Source organism: Condylura cristata, unplaced genomic scaffold, assembly GCF_000260355.1.
Source record: "Condylura cristata isolate star-nosed mole 26May11 unplaced genomic scaffold, ConCri1.0 scaffold00027, whole genome shotgun sequence".
NCBI lineage: Eukaryota > Metazoa > Chordata > Mammalia > Eulipotyphla > Talpidae > Condylura > Condylura cristata.
In genome coordinates this window covers 16,312,097-16,338,584 of record NW_004567128.1, presented here as the reverse complement: position 1 = coordinate 16,338,584, position 26,488 = coordinate 16,312,097, and the positions used below count along the sequence as shown (strand labels likewise).

Below are 26,488 nucleotides of genomic sequence, written 5' to 3'. Positions count from 1 at the left end.
GCGTTTTGAAAAAGTCTTACTGTAGTTGTAGGTATTGGACACCAGTGGCATTACAAGCAGGAGTCATAATCTTTCCCTGCTTCTTAAATGACTTCTGTGTCGCTGCCAAAGCTTCCCCCATCCAGTAGACATTCACAAGTGCATGGTCTAGCTTGTCTCCAAAGCTTGTTGAGTCTTTCTTAAAGGTTCCGGTTGCCTCTGGCTTTTTCTTTCTGGTGCTTTGTCAAAACACTACTCTTACCCTAGATACCATCTCCCAGACACCTCCCCTCACTGTTTTACGGGTGTTCCTGCCTCACTGTGTGCCTAAACTGTCTCAGAATCATCCAGAAGCACAGTGTTAGTCTGCTACTCTTGCATTTTAAACTTGAGTCAATTTCAGTTGTCAGCTAATGAACTGCAAATTCCTTTCTGCCCAGATCCCAGGATATACACAAGGCATAGCACTCTCTCAATTCCCACTTTCCTACAGAAGGAGAGTCTAAATATGTTTTCCTGAGCAGATCATGGAAATGACACACCATACACCTTGCCTGCTCCAGTCCTTGCACCTCTAACTCTATGTGCCTACGGCCTATCCATTCTTTAAATTCCAAGGCAGATAGAAAGACATTAGACAGTTAAAATCACATTGAACATGAAGGTGTTTTGCACGCTGACCCCCCTCAGTAACCTAAGGATGTATGAGTACTTTAGATTTAAATATGGTAGAACCTTAAGTTCTCATATGACGTCATTTTCTACACTTCATATTTTATAACAGGTTATTTTATTGTCTTAAAGATTCTAATTATAAGTTTAAAGATAGAAAATAATTACCTTTTGTTTCATGGTAAAAAGAATTTTTGTTTTTATGCATATTTGTTTGCAATAGTGCAAAAGAATGTAATGATTTACCGACATGCTTAACATTTCCTTTGGTATAAAAAGTAGAAGATATTTAAGCTTGGTGCCATTAATGACACAAAATAATTTTCTGGGATCTATAGATTTAAAAAAATATATCCCTGTACTTTAGGGATTTCTTGTTTGGCTGCCCCTAAAAACAATAAATGTTCAGTTTTATGTGATTTTTATAATACAGAATACATGGGTGGAAACAGAATTTGAAATAATTTTCCTTCTAGTGTTGTAATGAATTTGCTTTTACATCTCTTGAGCCTCTTAAAAATACTGTGACTAAGCTATGTTCCTTTTCACCTCTTATCAACAATCACTAAGAAACACAAATACTTTCTTTACATTTAAATTTACAGTGTTTCAAAGATTATTAAACAGGGAACATTCTTGTGGAGACAAGAAATCAGATTTGTTCTTGAGAAGGTTCCCAACTAATTGATTCGTAGGACTTTATCCCATCTCTAGCTGACAAGCTTTACAAAAGTAAATACTGGATCTGAACTGAGTGGGCACTCTTTTACTGACACCTGAAAGGCACCTTTCTGTCTCACAGCCTTTGGATAGAAGCATGTCAGTTTCATAGAGAAACGTTCACGTGAAGCTCTTTTATTTCGTTCTTTCCCAGTAGAACTGCATGAGGTAGCATATTGTTGAATCCTTTCTTACCTAAAGGGACACAGGGCTTCACATTTTGTTTTGTCTTTTTTTTTTTTTTTTTGATATCTCACAGGAACTCCAGCATGGCATTGGGCAGCGGCAAACTGTTGTCAGAGTATTAAATGCAACTGGGGGAGAAATAATTCAACAGTCCTCAAAAACAGATGCCAGCATTCTACAAGAGAAATTGGGAAGCCTGAATCTGCGGTGGCAGGAGGTCTGCAAACAGCTGGCAGAAAGAAAAAGGAGGTAGGGTGTTGATCAAATAGGGATTTGGAAATGTTAGTGGAGCTAGTTAAGCTGTCTTTAAAGATTGAGGGAAAAGAAGAATATAACCAGGTGAGCAGCATTAACATTAAGGAACCCACCACCACAAGTCAATAACAGTAATACTGTTTTCTTTTTCTCATGTGCTAAACTCTGAAGCTGTTGCTGGTCAAATAAGCGGGACTTCTCTGCTATTTTAGAATTTCAACTTTGTTTTAAAACCACACATGATTGATGAACTATGAATGTCTTCCATAGAGTCTACCTTTGACAAGCTGAATCTCAACTATTTTTTTAAAGATGTATTTATTTATTTATTTATTTATTTATGCATGCATACAGAGCTGGGGTACAGACCAGAGGTGCAGGAGGTGAGAGGGTTGATCAGAGACAGAGTCGGGAGCAGAACAGGCAGACTGATGAAGTACATTGCTGAGGGGAGCAGCGGGCGGGTTAGGAGCTGTCTGCCTCGCCATGTGGTCACCTCCAGGGCAGGCGGGGATCGAACTCATGCTGAAGTGGCTTAAGCTTTTTAGTGCTGTGCTTTAACCCGCTGCACCACCATGGAGGGCCCCTAGTTTTTAAAGAAGAGTTGGAGAGGACATTATCAATAATTTTTCTGAGGAAGACTTCTTTTTGGTAGACTTCTTAGCAGCTACAAATAAGACTATGATGCTGAAAAACACAATAATAATACTTTACTTGTACTACATTTGTTAGTAGGTTCTTGAGAAGGAACTTGGACAGACTATGTTAAGATCAGAAAGGGAAAAGAAAAAAGAATTCAATCATCATTTTAACTTTCACTTGAACATTTTAAAAGCACAGAAAGCCAGATGTGTGCTGCAGTGGGAAAGCACAGATATTCTCAGAAATGGGATTTGGTTTTATGCTTTCAGTTGTTGATGCTAATGTTTCCTGTTTCATAAGGGAGGACTTGATTTCATTACCAAATGAGACTAGTGTTAGGAACAATGAAAATGCTGCTCAATGGCCAATCTCGTTTCTTACCTGTCTACATAATAGGTAGATTTTAATATTCCGAAAGCTAGAACAGCTCATGATGAACCTCAACCTATTAGAAAGGTTTTGGAATTATATCCACTGTCTTTGCCCTCTGATTCCTTCGCTCATTTTGTATTATTCATAGAGTAGATACAATTCATAATCCTCTACCAAATGGGTGCATTGGCAGACCTACCTATAGGCAGACACAAACATCTTGCAAAAGTTAAAAATTAATGGCATTATTAAAAAAAAAAAACATGTATGCTGTAAAACTTCATTTAGAAAATATTTGATTTTTTGTAAACACAGCATAAAATAAAGACCCCAACTTTGTAGTCAGTGTAGCTCCTTAGGTAAGTCATATAATTTCCCTCCAAATTAAAATCCCTCTATTAAATACACATCTCATTATTTCAGTAACTGACCAGTTTACAGTCTGAACAAGTTTCCTCCTGTATAAAGTACATCATTTTGAACCAGACTTAATCTAGTCTAAAATAATATAAAGTGCTAGGATTGAGGGAAGTTAAGTAGGTATCTTGAACTCAAAAACTGGACTAATATGTTTGGAGGAACAGTTTGCTTATTTGTAAAGTATTAGCTCTCATTTTAAATTCTTACATAGTGCTTGAATAGAGCATATTAATATCATCTCTGATAACTGATTTACCTGAATTTTAAGCATCTTATCTGTTGTTGGCTCCTAAATTCCAGTTGGAACTTATAATAAAGATAAGGCAGGATGGCTCTTCTACCAAATAACATCTAAATAGATGCTTCTAAGTTTAAAGAAAGTGGTATGCTGACCCTGTTGTGAAATATTATACAAATTGTAGGTTAATTACAGCTAGGGATTTCACTGTAATTGGTTAGAAAAATTTCTCCCATTTAAACATTTTGACCTACATTAAATATTGCACTTTTGTGCTTTAAAAAGTCAAGATCAGCTTCCTTGAGTTTTTTTTTTTTTTTAAACTCAGCAGTTGTCTACTTCATGCTACATTTTAAAAATAAATGTTAACATAGTTTAATTTCCACAGAGATCAGTTTTATAGCATAATTCTTCAGAACTTTTGTTGAATTTTATGAAATATAAAAAATAGTAAAATATAAATGCCAGTTCTACTAGCACATTCACAGTTATTTTGAAGCATCTAATAGCAAGTAAAGTACAAATAAATAAAATAATAGTATATAAAGACTATGTTAACCTAACAATTATGGGAGGGCTGTAATCATAAAGCTATTGTTAAGCAACAACATGCTTTCAGTGGAGCTGAAGCAGAAGTTAGAAGGAAATGGAAGTTATTTGTTGCATAAGTGAAAAATAAGATCACTTTTTAAGTTGAATAAGTTTTTAGGGGCCTTTAAATACAGCTATTGAAAATATTTAATGTGTCTTAGTTACATATCAAATTTTACACACTAAGGGGTATATTTAAGCAACATGTATAAGAAATTGTGGTGTCTTATCACTATATTATTTGAACCCTTTCTCTTTGAAAATAGAATACAGTTAACATATAAGGAGGGAATTCTCAAAAATTCAAATAGTAATGTACATCACCTAAAGTTGGCTTAGGTTGCAAGTAAATGAACTATTAATTTTAGCCAATTTGCTGTGCAATTCAAAATACAGCATTCACTGTTGCTTCAGTCATGTATCTGTAGGTTTAAACATAGTAGTGATGAATGTGGAGATAACTTAGTCATCAGAATAGTCTTTATAAGTGAATGACCACAAATGAAAACCTTTGGTCTATAATGGGGATCTTAGATTAAAGCAAGTCTGGGCCTAAAAACTCTTAAACCCCATCTATTGATAGAATTCACAGGGTGCCATGAAATTGAATAGGTAAACTATATAACTACTAACTGGAATTGAGTATTCCTTTCCATTTGAATGCAGACCAACAAAACAGAATAATACTAGCAGTGAAATAATACTAGCAGTGAAGTCACAGATGTTTTCATATCTCATTAGAGCTGTTATATTTCACAGTTCATTCATGTTTCATACTACTTCAAAACTGCAGTGGTTATTAGATGTGCCACATGATTTTACTGATGTTAATAATAATTATATGTATTACAGCAATTATTTTCTATTTATTTTATAGCTATATTATAATACAGTTGTTTTCCTTTAGAACTCTATTATGTTTTATTTGATATTTTTCTAATTCCTTGAGAGAAAAGTTTATTGATTTGAGCTCTTTATTGTTTTTTGATTTGGCCTGCATTCCTATGTGTTTCCGGGACACAAAAAAATACCAATAATTTCATGAAGATTGAAATCATACCATGCATCTTCTCAAACCATAAAGGTATCAGACTAGAAATCCATTATCAAGAGAAAGGAAGGAAATCCTTTAATACATGGAGACTGAACAACACATTTCTGAGAGAGACCTGGGTTACTGAAGAAATTCAAAGAGGATATTCAAAAATATCTGAAGACAAGTGAGAGTGAGCACACAAATCTCCAAAACTGTGGGATGCAGCAAAAGCAGACCTAACAGGGAACTGTATAGCACTAAGCTACAGTTCGCTTAAGGATTTAGAAAGATGTACCAGTCAAGGGACTGTGGGAAAGAATACCTTGTTGGGTAATGAATTTCTGATAACATAATGACAGGTATTTGACTTAGATTGAAATCAGTTGATCAAAAATAATGACAGGTATTTGACTTAGATTGAAATCAGTTGATCAAAAATTGAATGTAAGAGGTAAACAAGGGGATGGGAAACAGAATTTCTGAATTGAGGAATCTTTGAATCATAACCCACAACAAATAAAAATGTCCTCAGGAGATCATCGTGCTTCCTTCCTTAGACAAATATGATATTGCCTGATCTACCTGCATTTTATAGATAAGGCTACTACATACTAATACACATTTTGAAATAGCAGTTTAAATTTAAAGGATATTTGATTCAAAATACTTCTTGATAACATTTTAACATTTTTTTTTTAAAGATTTATTTATTCGTACAGAACTGGGGTACAGGCCAGAGATGCGGAGGGTGAGAGGATTCACCAGAGACAGAGCAGGGAGCAGAACAGGCAGATCGACGAAGTACACTGCTGAGGGGAGCAGCGGGCGGGTCAGGAGAGGTCTGCCTCGCCATGTGGTCACCTCCGGGGCAGGCGGGAATGGAACTCCTGTGGAAGCGGCCTTAGACTCTCAGTGCAGTGCTTTAACCCGCTGCGCCACCAGGGAGGGCCCCATTTTAACATTTTTTAAAAAATATTTATTTAGTTGTGTATACAGAACTGGGAGACAGGCTAGAGGTGCAGGCGTGGTGAGAATATTCACCGGAGACAGACTAGGGAGCAGAACAGGCAGATCGAGGAAGTACACTGCTGAGGGGAGCAGCAGGCTGGTCAGGAGAGGTCTGCTGCACCATGTGTATCACCTCTGGGGCAGGCGGGGATTGAACTCATGCTGAGGTGGCTTTAGCTTCTTAGTGCTGTGTACTTTAACCCACTGTGCCACCAGGAAGGGTCCCATTTTAACATTTGTTTGTAAATTCACTCATAAATACTTAAATGTGCATCTCCTTAAAATAACGCATGCTTATACAGCTGTGCTTATTTATCATGCTCAAAAATGTAAAAATTTAAAATGCTATTACTTGACATCCAATCCCTAGTCACATGTCCCACTATGATTCAGAAGTGTCTTTTATATTTAAAAGAATGCCTTTTCCACTACAGATACCCCTTCATGTTGATGTTTTGCATTTGCATTGGTTTCTGTAAAGGATAGAAAAAAATCTTTTCCTCCACCCTCTTAGGTTTAGTGTCATGAGCCTATAAATTAAACTGACAAGAGAAATGTTAATAGGAGAAAAGCATACATATTTTATTAGCTGTTAATATGTGTGTGTGGCACGATAGAATTTCTAGGGGAAAAAAGTAAAAATCCAAAACAAATGGTATACCCATGAGCTTATATGCCATTTTAACAAAGAGCAATAGAGATATATGACAAGAAAAAGGAAAGGGGGATTGGGTTTGTTGGAGTAAGAGATTCTCAGAGACTATCTAGAGGAGAACTAAAAGAAGATATGGGGTATTTCAGTAAGGTTTCTTTAAAAAGATTCCAGCTAGTACTGTCTGCAGGTGAAAGTTCTATTCCTGGAACAAAAAAAAAAAAAAGGGGGGGGGGCAGGGATAATTCTGCAAATAAAAATTTACACTCTGTTTTTAAGCATAAATGGAGAGGCTACAGAGTTTTCCTGTTTCTTTTATCTCAGTTATTTTCTACTCAATATAGTATTTGTGTTTTCTTTTTTTTTTTCAGTGTCCTAAAACAGCTCTCCCATCTTGTTTTTACTTTTAATAATATTGACATTTGAAAAAGTCCAGCATAAGGATTTGTCTGCATTTTCCCCTCAGTGGTATCATTGCACTTTCTCATTAGTCTCTGAATTGGAGGCTCTATATAAGGGTGGAAAAGATGCAAGTTGAATGTTTTTGGCATTTGACCCTATATATTTTATATAGGGTCTGATGGACTTCTGAACACATCAGAAGATGAGATACGAGGTAGTCCCACTCTAAAATATGTGAAGTTTGATCATTGGGTTGGTTAAGACAGTGACCAGATCTCGAATTGTAAAGCCACTTTTTTTTTTGTTTGTTTAATCCGAGTCATCTAATAGATTTTTCCCCTTGAGAATTTTATGTCCTGAAATTTGTATTTTAACATATTTTTTTATTTAAATAACTTTATAATTTAGACATTTTGCTTGTCCTATGTGTTTGAAGTGACAGTTTAAATTACTGAATTGTAGAAGTTAGAAATATAGATATTTTAGAAAGCACAGCATTCCTATTACTAATTAGCATTCCTGTTACCATTATGTCCAACACTGTAGAAAAAGTTACAGGCATGTATCATTAAAGTCATAACAGTATATCCATCTTGGCCCATACCCACTAATAGTTGCTGTAATAGTCATTGATGATGACTGTCAGTGCTAATTGCTGATAATAACTGGTTACAAAATGTCAGAATTACTGACATTTATAGGCATGCCTTTGTTTTGTTAAAAAGAAAAAAAAAAACAGTGGAAAAACTTTCTTTTTAGTCTTTTATACTCTCTCTATGGATACCAGTATTAACTTAATGGATTTTTATTTAGTCAATATGTTATAATAAATTGCAGTTATTGTTCTTGTTAATGTTCTCCTTTACTGAATTTGACCACTGGCAGTTCATTCAAATTTGATGACGAAATGTCCCTGGCTTATCCATATTTAGAGTCATCCATTTTGCCAAGGACCTCTGGTTCTTCTAAGAAGGAATGATATGTAGAGCCCAAGTGTTGGTCACTACCGCTTCCCCAAAGGTCACTCTGACAAGCAGTCATAGGGGCATCTCTGATTTTGTAATGGCACAAAATCCTAGCCCGCTAAGCCCCTTCTTCTGTAGCACTTCATGTATCATAAGCAACTTTGTATTCCTTTCAGTGTCTCTACTTCTGAATTTTTGAACCAAAGTTTACCTGTACATAATCTATGCTAGTTTGCCAAGCAAATTAATGGTGTAAATAAACTAATGGGAGGCGTTCTTAAATGTACTTAAGGGAAGAAATTGTTTTTTAAATACCTAGCTCATTGTTTGCATGCAAATGGATGCTGTTAATTAGAAATGAGCCTTATCTAATTCATTAAAGTAGGCCTAGTAGGACCTCTTCTTGAAAACCTCCATTAGCAATTCATATTACTGTATGTACTCCATGTAAGACAACTGTTTTCTCTCAAGTCTCCTTTAATTTTAGCTTCTCTCAAATACTGACTCCCCTAACAAAATAGTCCAGCCTTATTTCTTACAAAATAAAAACCAAAAAGTTGAAAGTGATTCCGAAGTCTCTATAGCATGTACTATATTTTAAATATACCCAGTATAATCAGGCAAATGAGAGCTCAAAGATTCCTTGCACATTCCTTTCCTGACCACAAGAACTCTCTAGTCCCAACTCTATTATCTAAGGACCCTGATTTCTTATCAAGGGCTTGACATTTTTTCAAGATGTATTTATTTATGCATATAAGAACTGGGGTGCAGGCCAGAGGTTTGGGTGGGGGGAGTTGAGAGGACTCACCAGAGATGGAGTTGGCAACAGGCTGATTGAGCAAATATACGCTGCTGAGTGGAGCAGCGGGCATGACTGGAGAGTTCTGTGGCACTATGTGGGTCACCTCCCTTGCCGGGATTGAACTCCTGCTGTAGTAGCAGAGGATAGCTTCATGGTGCTGCAGTGTAACACGTTGTGCCACCAGAGAAGCACCTGAGCTTGACTTTTCATGTAGCCCAGTTTGCAGACTCAGTGACAGGCTGAAATACAGCTTGAGATGTATGCTGTGTTTTTACACAGTCACTGTTTTTCAAATAATTATTGCCTTTATTTTAAAATTGAGAGACTTCCTATATATCTACTACTATATATTTTTAATTAATTTATTTATTTATGAATAGAAGAACTGTGGTGTCAGCCAGAACTGAGTGATTGACAGGATTCACCAGAGACAGAGTGGGGAACAGAACAGGTAGATATATTGAGGTACACTGCTGAGGGGAGCAGCTGGCAAGACAGGAAAGGTCTGCTGCACTAGGTGGATCAGCTCCCTAGCCAAGAATTGAACTCAGTACACAGCAGTGATGACATAATGGGGCTAAGACTTAACTCCTAACACCAGTGGTGACCATTATATTATATATTTATTGCTGTCTCCTTTTGAAAGCTTAGATCTGACTCAGTCTCACATTGTTCCAAGGCACCCCAGCTTCCAATGACCAAGAGATGTTTCAGACACTTGCTACTCAAAGCGTGGTCTCTATACCAGAGCGTAAACATCACCTAGGAGATTCTAAGACATGTGGAATCTATTAAATAGTAGCTAACATTTTAACAAGATTTTCAGGCGATTCATGGACACAGCATTGAAAGCAAGCACATTTTCTCTTCAGCTCACTACCCCTATCTTACCTCATTCGTTTGTCTTGCTTTCCCATAGACATTGACTTCACAATACTTCACTTAGACCCTTGAGTAGTGATGTTGGTGATGTTGGTGATGTTGAGTAGTGATGTTGGATATTGCCAGATAATCCTTCCCATTGTTTTGCACAGCTCATGTAATCTTGTTAACAACTCTGCCATTTCCATTTTACAAAGGACAGTTGGGGCATTGCTAACATTCTTTGTGTAAGGTTACACGACCTGTAAGCATTTGGACCTGAATGTACACACAACTCATCTGACTCCTCCATCCGTGCTCTGGTTCTGCTTTAGCATTGTTTATTTTCGCTTGAACCATCTGGCTACTCTAGGCTTTCCTTCATTTTTGTCCCCCAAGCTTTCACTTACCAGTCCATTCACTTAGCTAGCCAGATTAATAAATAAAAAGGAAATAGGACATTAAATATGTTCTGAACCCATCTTTCAAAAATGTTGTCCGTCATTTTCCATATTTCAGATTGTGTGTAAAGCATAAAATTGCATCATATTTTCTTTCCTTGAGCTTTTGCAAGAACCATTTACTTTGGATGAATTGCCTTTCCCTTATTTTTTCTCAGTATCTCACCTACCCACCAAACCCTCACTTATATACTATTTCCTCAGTCAGTGTTACTTGCTTTTTTTCAAGCAGCAGCAGTTTGTTCTCTTGAGTTCTTTGTGGTGTATTTTATGACAGTCATCTAGCATTTCACCTGCCTATCAGGTTTTTTTCATTTTTTAAAATTTAAAATGTCATGAGGGCAAGACAATACACTTGTCTCTATACCCCCCGATGTTTAATAGAACACCTAGTATATTGTAAATGACCCCAAAATCAATTTACATAATATGAATGTTTATGTTTTAATTTAAGAGTTTTTAATTTAAATAGTATGAATTTTGATTCACATCAAATTAAACTGGATGTGCAGATCCTTGCACTTGACATTGTTATATGGGTGAAAAATAGATATAGAAGTCCTTCCCTGGTGGCACAATGGATAAAGCACAGCACTATGAAGTTACACAGCCATTGCAACATAAGTTCGATCCCCAGCCAGGGAGGTGACCACATGCCGTGGCAGACCTCTCCTGACACACCCGCTGCTCCCCTCAGCAGCGTATTTCAGTATCCGCCTGGTCTGCTCCTCACTCTGTCTCTGGTGAATCCTCTCATCCCCTGCACCTCTACCCTATACCCCAGTTCTGTATTTATGAATAAATAAATATTTTAAAAAATAGATATAGAGAGCCAAAACCACTTTTTGAAATGTTTGTATAGCATTATCACATTTCCACATAATTGCAACTTTTGTAATTGCACTTGATCAGTTCTAATCCTAAAAGAAAAGGAGAAATTGGGTAAAAATTCCTGTTTTAGATGATCTTCACAATTCAATACTGTTAAAAGACAGTGTCTTCAGCTTCTATAGCAATAACAAAAAAATCTGATTAAAATACATACATTTGTCTATCTCAGTCATCGTGTATCACAACTAATAAATTTTAGGCAAATTAAGTAGCAATTAGCCTTGAACGTGGGTATTTTATACTGCTGCATCCTATAACCACAAGCGTTTCACATATAACATCAAAGAACTGTTTCTAAATTAATCAGCGAGGACCATAGAGATATTAGTATCCACAGGTGTCTGTAGCAAGCTGGTCTCTTCCCATCTGTTCTTTGATAAGTCTTGAAAAACTTTCAAGGACATTCATAATTCTTCATCACAAGGCTATGAAAAATTAACTTCATAGTTAATCTTTCTGTGTCACATTTTATTCTTTGAAATTTGGCAAAGTCTAGTGAAACTGACTCGCTGGAGCCAAACGTACCATCACATTGGCTGGTACAGAGGATATCACACTCTGAAGATACACAAATGAACATACTTTAGTCGTCACCTTCTGTGAACTTGTATGGGCTTGGGAAATAGCAGTCAGAGGAAGTTTATTGGGGATTTATCTAGGGTGGGTCTTTAAGGCTGGCAGGAGTCAAATGAAGAAAAAGTAGCAATGCCAGAGAGAAAAAGTGCCAAGTACCAAATCAGTGAAGCAAGAGACAGCTATATTAAAAGAATACAGGCATTTCATTATAGAGAGGCTCTCTTTAATCTCCATTTAATTTACTCATCTGATTATCCTAAGCTCTTCATTCTGTGTTTGAAAGCAACTGCCCAATTTCTGTTCCAAAGTGTTGAATGTTGGCTATGAGCAACCTACAGATGTTTCCTGAAAGTTTTTTAAGTAGTCTTTTTGGTACCATTTGCTTTGCCTCCTACCTTTTGAAAGTTTACTTGCCAGGAGCTAACCATGTGTGGCACTTGTTTGTATAAATTGTTCTTGTTTTGGTAATTATTTGATTAATTGGCATAAACTAAGAAGATAGGAATGCAATAAAGATTTATAATTTCCATAAAAACTAAGTTGAATGTTTTGCAAGATTTGATAAGATGATTAACAGGGCAGAGGGATACTTGTTTAAATGTGTATGTGAGACAACTCTTTTAAGACTGGAGGTGAAGAGTAGAACCACAAAAATCTGGAAGGACTTTGCATTAATTTCTTACTGATATCTTCCTCTAAAGCTATCACAATTTAAAGCCCTAGGTCATAAAGTCTAGGGCTTGTTATGCAAAGAAAAATATGTGAACTTCAGTCAGTGAATGTTTACTCAAAAACAATTCTTGTACCCCATACCAAAGAGGCAAAGTTCATGACTGTTTTTTATGTTCTGAGAGAAAATTGTTAAGAAAGTAGGATGAATTTACATAATCCACTCAATTTAACAACTCCCCCCCCCCAGACTTACTGATCACTCATCTCACTCAAGCTCAATCAGAGGATTTCTCTTACATATCCAAATAACAGACTATGGTATGGTGGTAAAATAGACGATCTCTGCAGGCATATTCCAAGATATGATGTTCTGTGAAATGTACACGGTCAGTCTAGGGGTAGCCAGGGAGCCTGTTATCCTGAGAAATAAGCACAGGGGAAAACATGCCCCTGAAACGCTATTGACCATCTGATAACGTAGATGCTGCCATTTTCTCAAGGTCAGAATGGACAAAGTCATGTAAGATTTCGTGGGCTGAAAAGCATTTTTCTAGAGTGGGATCAAGACATTGAAAGGTTTTATATAATTTAGATTTGGAATCTTAAAGTCCCTCTGCCTCTTGAAATCTGGGTGAAATGCAAAGTCTAAATGCTAGGAAGGTGACTCAAGTAATTGGGTAGGATTTCAAATTGGCAGCCACGAGTATCTGAACAGAATGAATTTTGTAATGATATAACAAATTCAAAATATTTAATGGATGAATATAAACTATCATAGTAATGGATTAGCTGAGATGGGGGCGGTTCTGGTTTGGGGTTTGGGTGAATAGAGTACAGTTGCATGGTGCAGGAATTATACGGGCTAGCAGCCTCATGGAAATAGGACAGCCAATCAGACCAGCAGAGTCAGGCTTGGGATACGATAGGCTTGAGGATTCTGTGAAGTCTCAAAGACAAGATGATCAGAAAACATGCATTTGAATATGAGTCTGAACACTAGGAGGGAGAAAGGGTAGAAGACATTGAGCCATTTTTTTCCCCCTAAATATACAGATGGTTGCAATCCCTAGTCAATTAAGTGCTTCACAATGAGAGCCCTTTCTCACATCATTTAGTCACTAGCTAGTAAACAAAGTGAATTCCCATAGTGTATATTAGCCAGGAAGCGCTGCTGTGCAGGAGGTGTTCAGGTGTCAGGAAGCTGCTGTAGCAGATGAGCACAAACAGTAACTAATGACCCAACATGATGTATGTGATCTTCACAGATTACCACCCTTAATGCTCCCAAATCGCAGGCCTTGGTAGACAGAATATTGGGGATAGAGATAAAGATAAGAGAAAAATAACAATCACACCTACAGGAAAATAAGCTCAAAGTTTGTGTCCTACTGATTTCAGATCAGAAATCTCCCATCAGTCTGTGGGGGGCACTGCTAAAATAGACAATATCTGCAGGCATATTCCAAGATGTGATGTTCTGTGAAATGTACAAGGTCAATATAGAGGTAGCCAGGAAGCCTGTTATCACGAGGAATAAGCACAGGGGAAACTATGTCCCCAAAATGTTGCTGTCCATCTGAAAACATGGCTGCTGCCATTTTCTCAGAGACCAAATGGCATTTTCGGTTCTTTTCATTTTCCTTGTTATTGAGAAAACTTTACTTGTCTACCTTCAAAGTATGTCCTGTGAAATATATTTCCTACTACAAGCAATCATTTCCTAAATATGTTTATGTTAAAATGAGACAAAACGTACTGCTAAAGGAAGACACCATATCCACAGCTCAGTAGACCATCTTTGTGTACAAAGGAAAACACGGAGCCTGAGATAAAAATGCCTTGATCATTTTATTGCCTCCTCCCCTGGGTTTCTTATAATTAATGGCCACTTCAGCTCTGTGTGCGAGGCTGTTTTCATGTTCTTTTTAACAAATCTCTTCTGTTTTCCTAATTCTGAATTTCATCATTTAACCATTAATATACATCTGAAGTTACCATAATATGTTATTGCCTACACAGGTTAATTTGGATTAAAATAGTTTTTCTCTACTATGATAAATATGTTTTTAAAAACCCTTCCTAAAATGGAAAATACCATATGTGTGTGAGCTGCTAATCTATTTCACTTGTTATTAGAACGGTGAATGTATAACTATCTCATTTTCAGCAGAGGCCTTATCTCTTATTTCACAGGAGCCTTGTCCCAATTAATTATTCCTCTCCCCTGAACGCTCTTCACCCTTTCTCCACTTGCTTCCCTTCCCTGACCAAGTAAATGTTTTAAGCTCCCAGATATAAAAACAATTTGCAAGTACTCCTTTCCTGATGTACCCCCATACTTGTCAGGGTACTTAGTTGTGAATAACAGAATCCAGTTCTGCTTAATGGAAGCAGAAATCAGCTTATGAGAAGGAGATAGAAGACTCAGAACACCCATCCTTCATGCACGAAACCAGGGCACAGAGAGAGGCTCTATTCTTGGAGATATCTTCAATTCTCGCCAGTCCACCTCACCAGATGCATGGTGCAGAAAGCCACTGCCTCTGGAGAGAAATCGCTGTGGCCCCTCTGATTGTCTCTCTCCCCCAGAGTCCATAGTGAACTTTGGATTTATTCCACATAGGCAGGCTCTTAACTTCTGAGCAGCCATAGTTGAAAAGATCTTCCTCCTTCACCTGCTAGTCATTTGAATCCTCTTTGCAGTCCCATTCGAATCCTCTTCATAGTCACGAATGCTTAAGTTCACATGTTCTCTTCTACCTCATTTCTATTTTTGCTCTTAGTCCTCACCACTACTTTGGTACTGTTCTTTTCAAGGCTACCAATCAGCTGTCATTAAAGCCATTCAACTCATCTCAGGCTTACTCTAAGCCACTTGGCATCAACTGAAGACTAGTCATGTTAGTACTTTGCTCTACCTTGTGTTTTACATCAGTGGTTTCATCCAATTTTATTCCTATTGCTCTCTGCATAATGTATTTCTCTTTTGAGTTACACTCCTTCTTTCATCTGTCCCCTTACATTTCGATATTTCAGAGACACTTGTCTTCAAGCCTGTTTCTCTACACTTACCCTATTTGTTAACCATAAGCCCAGATAGTAGCTCTCACTCTATCCATTTGAATCAAAAAGAGTGGTAAGAAAAAAAAGAAAGAAAGAAAAACAACACAGCAAAGTTGATATACCTTCATGTGTCACATAAAAGGCATCTGGAACTAGGTAGTCAAGGTTATCATTCATAGGTGAACTTCAACTATTTTTGAAGACGCAGGTGCCCACTGTCTCAGAAATCTGTCATCTCTTGTTGTGGACCTTACTCTTAAGTCTCCGGCTACAGCTTCTGTTTTTCAGACTGTAGGATTGGGAAGGAATTAGACAGTAACTATCTCTGACTTTTTGAGGGGACTTCATGCAAATCTACATAACCCTTCTGTTTATATCTCATGGAATAGAATCTGTTCTCATGACCTTGACAAGCTTCAGTGGACATTGGAGAATATAGTCTTTAAATTGAGCAGCTAAATTTTGTTCCAAAAAGGAAGAGAAGAATGGGTGATGGGGTTAGCATATGAGGGGTTGTAGGGTCATTTTGTGTTATAAATTTAATATTCATTCTCACCTATGGCTCTGGATTAGACCCTTCATACAGAGTCCCCAATGGAGTATTTTCTCTTCCTTCGTTGGAGGTCAATCTCAAATACAACTGATCCAACACTGAACATGTTCTGTTCTTTCACAAAATATATATTGAGTGGTATCACATTTTGATACTGTACTCAAGTTAGAAAATTGGAAATCATAAAAGCTAATACTAATGACAATAAAGTTTGTGTGTTTAAGAGTAAGAAAGAGTAAGTTTCACATCCCCCTTGTCTTTAAAACTCAGTTGTGAGGGTACCTCATGTCTATCCTCTCACTTGATTCTGTGAGATGGTAAGCAATGGATTGCAGCATTTATTCCATTTTACAAATAATCAAATGGGCCTTCCCTGTGGCTCAGCAGGTTGGAACACTGCACTGCAAAGCTAAAGTAAGCCTTGGTACTTCAGTGCAATTTGGACTCCCACCGGGGAGCTGACCCACATGATGCAGCAGACCTCTCCTGTCTCACCCGCTGCTCCCCTCAGCACTGTACTTTGTCAATCTGCCTGTTCTGATCCCTACTCTCTCTAGTGAATCCATTCATTGCCCCTTCACCTCTGGCCTTTACTCCCATTTCTCTATGCATAAATAAGTAAAATATTTTTTTAATTATATTTAAAATATAATCAAATTGCGGCTCAAAAAGATTCAGGTATTTGATCCAGAATAATCAAAGTCATGGAAGAATCAAAAACAAAAAGCCAGCAATCCTGACCTCAAAGCTTGTCTTTTTCTACTATTAACATATGAATAAAAGGACTAATAAATTGTAACAGGGACAAATTAACAAGTGAGTGGTCCCCCACTGTCCTTGTTCTCCCTCAGCCAATGAAAGACTCAAGCCTGTATCATCTCAGATTTGTGTTTTCTCCAACACCTAGGGAGGATGCTGTCTGTGATGAGGTATTTATGAATGTTTTATGGTGTGGAATTTAATAATAAATAAGAAAAAAAAGCCTATTGAAAGAGACGTAAAGGTAATCTATAAAATCAAGAGGGCTAGATAATCCCTGATTATGAGTGTGATTATTATAAAGTTTCAAAAATTCAATTGGTTGATGGACATAAAAAGAATGAGAATAGGAAATGGAATTTCTATAATGTTTTGATACTGGTGGCTTGGTGTCATTTATTGGTCAGGAAATACAAATTAGAATTTGATTTTTTTATTTTAACTATTTATAGAATCATATTTCATTTTGAGTGATCTTTTGTTGCTATAGTGGATTTCTGTTGATTAACTCTGAATAATATGGGTCATCATGGGTCCTGAATTCATTAGGATGACACAGAACCAAATTCTACTTTTATGAGTCAGTATAGTGATTTTTAAAATGATTGGTATCCATCCATGACAACAAATAGCCTGCTTCTCCTGGTTTATTTGGCATTTTCTTGTCAATTAACCTTTCCACTGGACAGTGGAAACTAAGAGTAATTGGAGTTGAGGTCGGCCAATTAAATAAATGTGCCAGCTAAATGCTGGGCAGTGATCACCTATTTTTCCCACTTGTATTTATTATCTTTGAAAGTAAATAGCACAGCACTTAAGTGTTTATATTTTTATTCTGCATTATTGTTTGTTTGGCAAGTTACTTAAATTACCCAAGCTTCTTTACTCATCAGAAAACTAAGGATAATGACATAGCTCTTAGAGGGTTGCTGTCAGGATTAGAGATAATGTAAATAAATTAACTAGCCCTGTGTCTGGTACCTAAGTAGAACTTAGAAATTAGACTCTGGGATAATGAACTTCAGTAGCTCAACAGATCTATCCCCTTCCCCAAAGAAATAAATAAATAACTGTGAAACTGAACAAAATAGTTTATAGCTCTTGTAATCAACCAAAGGCAAATGGCTAATTGAAAAAAAATGATAATACATGGAAAACAATGGCCGTGTGAATAAGAACAGTAGAAGTATGTGGTGTTTCTAAACTGGAGCTGTGTACACACTCCACTTGATCAGCATGCTCATTATGTCAAAGTAGTGTAATAAGACATGAAAACCAGCAACTCCACTGCCAGATGGCTTGACTTTATTGGGAGCTAAACATGTGAAACCCCATTCCCAGGAACATTGGTAACAATAGACCCAGCCATGAATGAATGGACTTACTAGCAATTCTGCACGGCCAAAAGTTTCTGTCAGGCACAAATAATAGACTGGCTGACTAGCCAGAAATTTGACCTTTCAGGGACATGTAAGAAATGAAGTAACCATAAAGGGCTTGGACAGAATCTTTTTATATAAGCTGTAACATGACTTAAAAACTGTTGCAGGTTTGAAAACCCCCTAACACAAATACAGATCCATTGAAAAAAGTTGGAAGTCTCACAGACACAAAGGGCTTGATAGCCTACCGAGTATTGCCTGGTAACAGTGACCCCTAATAAGCTAGCTAGATATAGATATATTTTGATATATATTTATATGTATTTAATCTCCCTAACTTTAAACCCTAAGATCCCCCATCCAGTTGCTCTTAACCTTGGATTGCAATAAGGAAAACAACCAACTAGATATCTGAAAGGATTCAAAGTGTCTGAAACACTGATTGTATTTCCTTGTGGAAAGTAGAATTTGATATCTGTTTGCTTTTTTGTACAACATATCTATAAATGTTCTTCATTAAAAGCTCAGAAACAACTGAATACTCTTCTGACATTTTAATATTTTTTCTTCATGCACATGCCATGACGTGCATTAATAGCCTTCCTTACATGATTATTGTTTTCATGTCTGAGATGCCCATCATACAAAAAGCTACATATGGGTAAGGGTTTGGTCTATTTTGATCACCTCTAAATATCTACCACTTATACAGAGCCCGGCACTTAGCATATGACTAAAAAATATTTGTTGAAGTTGTTACACAGCAGTGCTTATCACACCTGAAAGGATACTCGTCTGCCTCTCTTTCTAGCCTGTCAGCAGTGTGTGACTATCCTATTATGTAGGACAACCAGTGCATGCTACATTGTGGACACTTAAATAATTGTTTCTAAAAAAGAAAATTGAATTAATAACAAACCAACTTGCCTCAGAACTTTGCAGCATCAGTGTGAGCAGCATAGACAGTTTTGGAAGGTGCCCTTCTTAGCCTAGCATGTCGCTCAGACTCACAATAGATATTTCCGAAGTTTATTGGCCCTAAAAGTTGGCCCTCCTGGTGCTTGGCCTACATAACTCACCTTCCCCTGTCTTTTAAGGATTCACTGGGAAATTTCTGGATGCCAACCACAATGTTTGGCAGAAGAGTTCTTTCATAGCTAATGGATTATTTTAATTTTTCTATTTTATATTAGATTAAGGTCTTCTCTATGATAGTGAATTCTTGACATGCATGATGAGTTATCAATATTTATGACCAGTGACAAGGCGATATTGACTTTCTCCAGAAAAATTTCATCAATAGGCTTTAAAATTTGGTTGTTCATGTCTTCTACAGTAATGGCTGTTAAACATTTTGGTCTCACAACTCCGATAAACTTAAAAATATTCAAGTCTCCCAAAATATTTTATTCATGTGGGTTTCCAGGTCTGACACTAAAACTAAAACTAAAAAGTAAAAATAAAACTAATGTTTAAAGTTTTGAGTAATTCATTTTAATAAGTATAAATCTACTCTGTGCTACAATTAATAGCAAATATTTTGTGAAAAATAACTACTGTGCACAGCAAAAGGTCTACAACAAAGGTCTAGTGAGAACAGTAAGATTGTTTGAGATGTCTGAAGATCTCTTTAATGTTTAACTTAGCAGAAGAAAGCTGATTCTTATTCTTCATTCATTGTATTGTGATATCACATGATGTAATCTCTATAAAACATTAAGAGAATAAGAGAGAAAAGGCAAATGATATTTTGTATTATTATGAAAATAGTTTTGACCCCACAGGTCTCCAGAAAGTATCCCAAGATCCCCCAGGGGTCTTCCAGAGCTCACTTCAGTAACTGCTGTTTCAGAGAATATAACTATTCCTGTACCTCCTGTGGCTATATTCTTTTAAAGTATAGTTGTCTGAGTTTCTGAAGAACTTATCTGGAGTTAGGGCAAATTTTAAATAATTTAAATGGAAATGTCCTTTGCCCTTTCTTTTCCAGGATGAAAGTTGTGAGCAATGTATGTCCATTCATATTATCTCTCTCTCTCTTTCTCCCCCCTTCCACCTCTCTTCTCTCTGATTTTCCTTGCCTATGTAATGTTTTTATATTCCACTAGAAGTGGACATAGTGGATATAGTTTAACAGTATTGACATTTGGTTGGGGATGTAAATTACAAATACCTTGAGGAATTCAACATGTAGGCACAGTAAGAAAAATTACCAGAAATTCCACAAAGCATCAACTGAATATTTTTAAAGGATGTAAAGTCATAAAAGAACAGATAAAGTTGGTTTGGTGTAAGACGAAAGAGAAAAACATAGAAACTCAAATAACATAAAAGCAAAGAAGAAGAAAAGGAGACAAAGGCTAGAGTCTTTTTGTCTTTTTTTTTAATGACATATTTGCCTATATTTGATTCTAAGCTAAGTAGACATAGCTTCTCATGGTAGGTGTCTTCAGTAAAGTTAAATAGAACAGATATTCATAATTAGAAGCAATGTCTAGTTTTCCACTAGTTGTCCTTATGGTGCATCCTATGAAATAATAGTGGTGTGAAGTGTTAATATTATTTCAAGGAATGAAGGATGGTTTTAATGGCTGCCCACATGTGTATAATCACACAACTGATAGTATACAGCAAATGTCAGCAAACTTTGTGGAAGTGCCAGATAGTAATGTGACTTGCCTTGTGGGCCACCCAGATTTGTAGTCACTCTGCTCTGCTGTTGGGCTATCAGAACCGTCATAGACAATATGTAATTGAGTAGGTGTTGCGTGCTCCCGTAGAATTCATTTCATAAAACAGGTGGTAGGCGAAATTTGTCTCCATAGTTTATAAATCCCTAGAATATAGCCTTTCCCATTTTAAGTATACAAAATATTTGCCTTTATTTTACACATATTTTTATACCTTAAACTTATTTTACATATATTTTGGTTTTCATAGGAAACTTCCCAACAATAGTATGAACAGTTAGTTACATAATTAAAATGGTGTCATTCTGAGAATACAAATCTGAGAATTGAAAGAATACCTTGTAGCAGGTGTTTGAATACAGAGTGATCACAGTAAACAGAATACTCCCTTTATAACCTGTAATAGAGAAACTCATAGTATGAGGAACTGTGAGGTTATCTAATAACAGGGCCCATATCCTAGAATTATTGGGCAGGATTCTGATTAATTTAGCAAGACTTCATACAGGAAATGATGTTTAACGTGAGATTGAAGAGGCAACTAGAAGCTGCCTAGATTAAAATTTAGGGAAGGATATTCCAGGAGCAGGGAACAGACTACACTAGATCCGAACATGAATATGGTACTGGAATTCAGCAAAAAATAAGTTGCCCACCAGATTGTAGAATGCAAAGAAAGATGAAGAAATAGAAGTCAGTAGACACCAGTTGAAAAAAGCCTTTTGAATCCTGTTAAAGTTGTATTTTCTGCCAGGGGCAGTAGGAGTTATTGAAGGTGTAAAATCCACTAATCCAGACAGAAGATGAGAAAAGGAGGCAGTGACAGAAGTATGGACAGACGTAGGTAACTTCAGGAGACTTACTCAGGAAAAATTATGGGGTCACACTTACTGATCTGCCCAAGGAGGTAGGAAGGGGGAAGAATAAGAATGAAGGATGTCTCAGATTTCTAGCCTGATGGAGGAGCAGGTTTGAGAGAGAAGATAATGGTCTTTTCAGTGTCTGAGTAAGGGAAAACCTAGCTGTGATTGAAAACAGAATGTCTGAGATCATTTGCTCTTCATTTCATCTTCCACCAGATGGTAATGGCTTTATCACAGCCTCAGCTGATAAATTTGTCATCCTGCCTCTGATAGATGAAGATCCAAAACATCTTCAGTGTTTTCAGAGATCGATACAAGCACCTGTAGAGAAAGCACACAACGAAAGTAGGGGGAGGTTCTTTGGTTTGATTAGTCTGTCAAGCCTGGTAAAAGAGGTTTAGAAAGTAAAGCTCTATCAAAGGTCACTCAAAAGATTAATCTAGAATTTCTGTTCTAGAACTGCTTTTGATAGGGAATATGAATTACAAAGCCTTGAGATTCTCATAGGATCTCCTAAAATTTTACTTCTTCCTCTACTACCCTTTCTTCTTCTTCTCTTTCCATTCCAAACTTTTTTTTTTTTTTTAATCACTTTGTAGTTTGAAGCATTCTGATCATACTCCTACCTCAGGACCTTTGAACTTGTTTCCTCTGCTTAAACTTTTTGTCCCCCAGTGTTTACATAACTTTGCTCCCTCACCTTAATTGCTTAATTTAAGCTGCTATAAAAAGCAAGTCCCAATTTTCAGCGGCTTAACACAATAGGAACTTCTCCCAAATGCAAAATTCAAAGACACACTTATGGTTTGTGAGCAGCTATCCTCCAAATTATGAATCAGAAACCCAGGTAACATTGATTTTTGTAGCTCTGACATCTGTAACATGTGGCTTGCAAAATCACTATGCTTTTGTGCATTACAAAGAGAAAGAACAAGGTATATCACAGGTGAGAGGGGGTGGTCGGGGCTATAAGCAAGGCCTAGAATCAGTGTACATTACCTGTGCACAAATTTCTATTGGCTAAAATTCAGTTATGGAACTGCACCTACAGCAAGGAGGGCTGGAAAATGACAGCCTTCATGGTTAAAACAATCAACATTTCTGAAAAGCAGCTAGCCTGTGCCTGCCTTGAGCACTTCACCCCCCCCCTACTCCCTTCTCGCTGATGCCTTCTCTGATCACCTTTTTTTGTAACTACAAAGACCCCCTACCTCAGCTCTACTCAGTATTTTCTAGTTCACTTCCTTTTTATCTTTTTAACTCTTTACTACCATTAGTTGAATGCATACTATTAGTGAGCTCTAGGCTAAAACTGGGGTTTCTGAAAGCAAGTTTAATCCACGTAAGCAAAATCCTATGTGTTTATTGTCCTAATTTTAAGCTGAGGAAACAGGTTAAGCAACTTCCCAAATGTACACACTCAGCTAATAACTTACAGGACTAGATTTGGTCTGTTTATTTTTTTCCCTTCAGAAACTCACTGCTGTTTTCATGGTTTCCCTTCCATTTTCTGCATCTGCTATTTTTTTTTTCACTAAATATTAAAGCATAAATGGCTGGGAAACCTAGGCATCACTCCCAGGAGAACTTCATTTGAATAAGGCACAGACATTGTGAAAACGAATTGTTACAGGGCAGGGAGAGAGGGGCACCCCTGAAACCCCCAAACCTGCCTGCTCTAAATAGGTTCTGTCATCTGCCACATCAAGACAAAACATACAAGACTTTAATGAAAAGGAGCTCTAATACAGCGAGTACACAAAACGGAAGACAAATAATATAATTTCTGAATCAAACACCTGAAGTGACCCATCCCCTCGTGGGCAAAAGTCAACCCAAAAGGGATTGGTCCAAAGCAAGGCCTGAAAGCTGCCACTACACTAAAGCATCATCTGGACAGGACCCATAGAAAAAGGGTCAGAATTGGCCAGACAAGTCCTGGAGGAAAAGAACAAAATCAAAATCAATATAAACACTGCCATAGTCACCCTCCCCACGGGTCTCTCACCCACACCACACTCAAACATCCAGGACCAAGAAATAAACCTGGTTTGTTCACATGTCTTCCTTTTGCTCCATGTGCTTTCCTCAGGTCTCCTGGCTCTCCATCCTGCTTCTTTCCTCCTCAGATTCCTTCTCTTTTCTTCTTTTCTCTGCTCAGCTCCACCCTCCTCCTGGGTGGGGCAGGGAACCTGAAACTTCCCCTTTTCCTGGGGACCACCCTGTTACAGAATGAATGTCTAATTGTCTGACTCCTGCACTCAATAGTTTAATTGATTTAAAAAACAGTTAATTTTGACAGCGTCCTAAGAGAGTGTGACCTGGGCTAGTTACCTCATATGCCTCAAAGTAAGTGACATTTTTTCCTTAAGCTATACCTTATATTTGAATTCTTCTAAATTTCTCTGATTGAAAGATAAATGCTTGCTTTATGTTGTTCAAACAACAAAAGTAATGTGTGGAAAAGACATGTTGGTTTAATCTCAGTTGATGTGTATTTTAGTTGCTTGTAGAAGGAAAAGGAACTTGATAGAGATGGAAACAAGTTGAAGGAAAGGGGTGATTAACTTTGGTATGACATCACAATTTCGAGAGTCAGATGTCACTGTAAACAAGCTCTAGAAAGATTATTTTAAAAAGCATCTCAGTAAGTAGATACATTATGTAGCTCATGGACATATGGCAACAACAAAAAAAGAGAAACTGTCTTTATGTAACATAAAACTGCCTTCCATTATGTAAATGCAGGCTTGTGGCTTTGAATACAATTTCCAGTAGAACATTACTCATGGACCTAGCAGCACTGGACCTCAGGCCACATGGGTGAAAGTCAAGGTTAACCTTCTAGAAAAGTGTATTAGGTCACTCAAGTGCATCCATCAAGAGAACCATTCCAGTATGGAAGAGGCATGTGAAGAATGTTTACATGATTATTGCACACACCATGAATGGGAAAATGCAATCTTTCTAAATCATATGTTTTAGTAGCATGTAATTTGAAATTAGTATGCACAGACAAATAAATTAAGCATTATACATAGATTTTCTAAAGTTTCCATGTTAAAGGAAACTTCTCATTTGGAAAATGGGATAATCACCTTATATTTGGACAAATATGGGATACGAGTACCTTGGACTTCAATTTCTTCATTGTGAATATTAGTAAAGCGATGCAAAGGATGTATGGAGTATTAAAACAGATTCAAGTGTGAAAATATCTGGCAGTAGAACTGATACTCCTGTTAGAGCTTCCCCGGGATAAAACCATGCCATGTGATTTGGCAGTCTTTTCCTCTTACCATTCAAGGGGCCCCACAGAAAATGTTCATTAAGAGTTAATGTTAAATTCATTGAACTTAGCAACACATCAGTAACTCTTCCTTTCTGATTATGCAAATCTCTCCTTATCATAATATGTGCTTCCTTCAATTGCGTTAAGAGCATTTATAATGTAAATGGCAACTGAGCCAATATTTCTAACAAAAGCCATTCTTTTAAAAAAAATAGCTAAATGTATTGAAATGCCTCTAAAAGTAAAATATTTAGCACTTAATTGCAAATGGGTAATGTTAAATATCCCATTCATTATTATTACTACCGCATGCCTGAATAAATTCTACCATAAGCATTAAGTGAGTAGGTAAACAAAGAAATAGCACGTTTAAACTGTTCTGTCAAGAGACAAGCCTGGAAATGCTAACTGCTTTTCTGCAATCATCTGAATACATAAATTCAAATTGCAGCTTTTAAAACTTCAAATTGAGGCTTTTGAAATTTCAGAAAACACATGGGCTTGAAAAAGCAGATTATAACAAGGTCCCTATGGGATTTCGCACCATCTTTTTTATATTTCAAAGTATAAAACACAAGCCGAGACAAGAAATGACTACCAAATGTTTTCATATTTAAAAAGATGCTGTACTTTAAAAAAAAAATAAATCACCAGAGAAAAGTTTTCCACAAATATTATGTAAAAAGAAAGATTATGGGCAATAGCTTAGCTAAAGTGTGTACTTTTAAGTGATGACTTGTTCTATCTGGGAGTTCTTTAGAGTTTTCTAAATTAGTACGCAGTTAATATCCATAAAATCAAATGCAAGTCACTGTCTTTCAAAACTGATGCTGAAGGTTAATTAGAAAGTGTACTTAATTATTTATAGTGCACGGATGGGTCCCAGATAGTCTCAATATCCAAATGTACTATAAACAGAAAATGTAGCAGATTTATATTGGAAAGACAGTCATTTTTCACAAATTAATTTATTGATTTATTGTTATCTTTATCAAAGTCCCTAATGAAACCTTATTTTTAATTTGACCAAATGATACTCATATTACAGAAATTAGGATAGCTAAGTAGTAGAGGGGTTGATTAACCTACTAAAAATTAAACAGTTTAAGCTTGCAATGGTTGAAGTAGTGTGTTACTGTAGCAGAAAGCTACAGGTTAGTAAATAGAACCATGTGCGCAAACTTTAATCTTCATTTTGACTTTTTCATTTATCATGCTATCTGATGCCTGTTTGATAATGTGCCAGGCTGGAATTCAGAAGGTAACAGGATGAGTTCCTTTGAACCCCATACCAGATATATACATATATACAATTTGGTTAAACAAAACATAATGAAGAAGTCACCTCAAATCAATAAAGAATAGATTTTACTGGGGAAAAGATCAATTTCTGAAAAATCATTCAAGCTCATGGACTTAACTATGTAAGTTTAAGATGGATTTAGTACTTCTCATTTTTTTAAATTAAAGTTTAAGGATCCT

At 36.7% G+C, this 26,488-nt stretch overlaps 1 protein-coding gene across 1 annotated transcript in view; it reads left to right on the top strand.

Moving 5' to 3' along the window:
* DMD (dystrophin) overlaps window positions 1–26,488 on the top strand; it is a 1,782,468-nt gene that overhangs the window by 1,035,038 nt on the left and 720,942 nt on the right. The window contains exon 45 of the mRNA XM_012730297.1: window positions 1,631–1,806. Coding sequence (XP_012585751.1) covers window positions 1,631–1,806 — 176 coding nt within the window. The remainder of the gene's footprint in view (window positions 1–1,630; window positions 1,807–26,488) is intronic.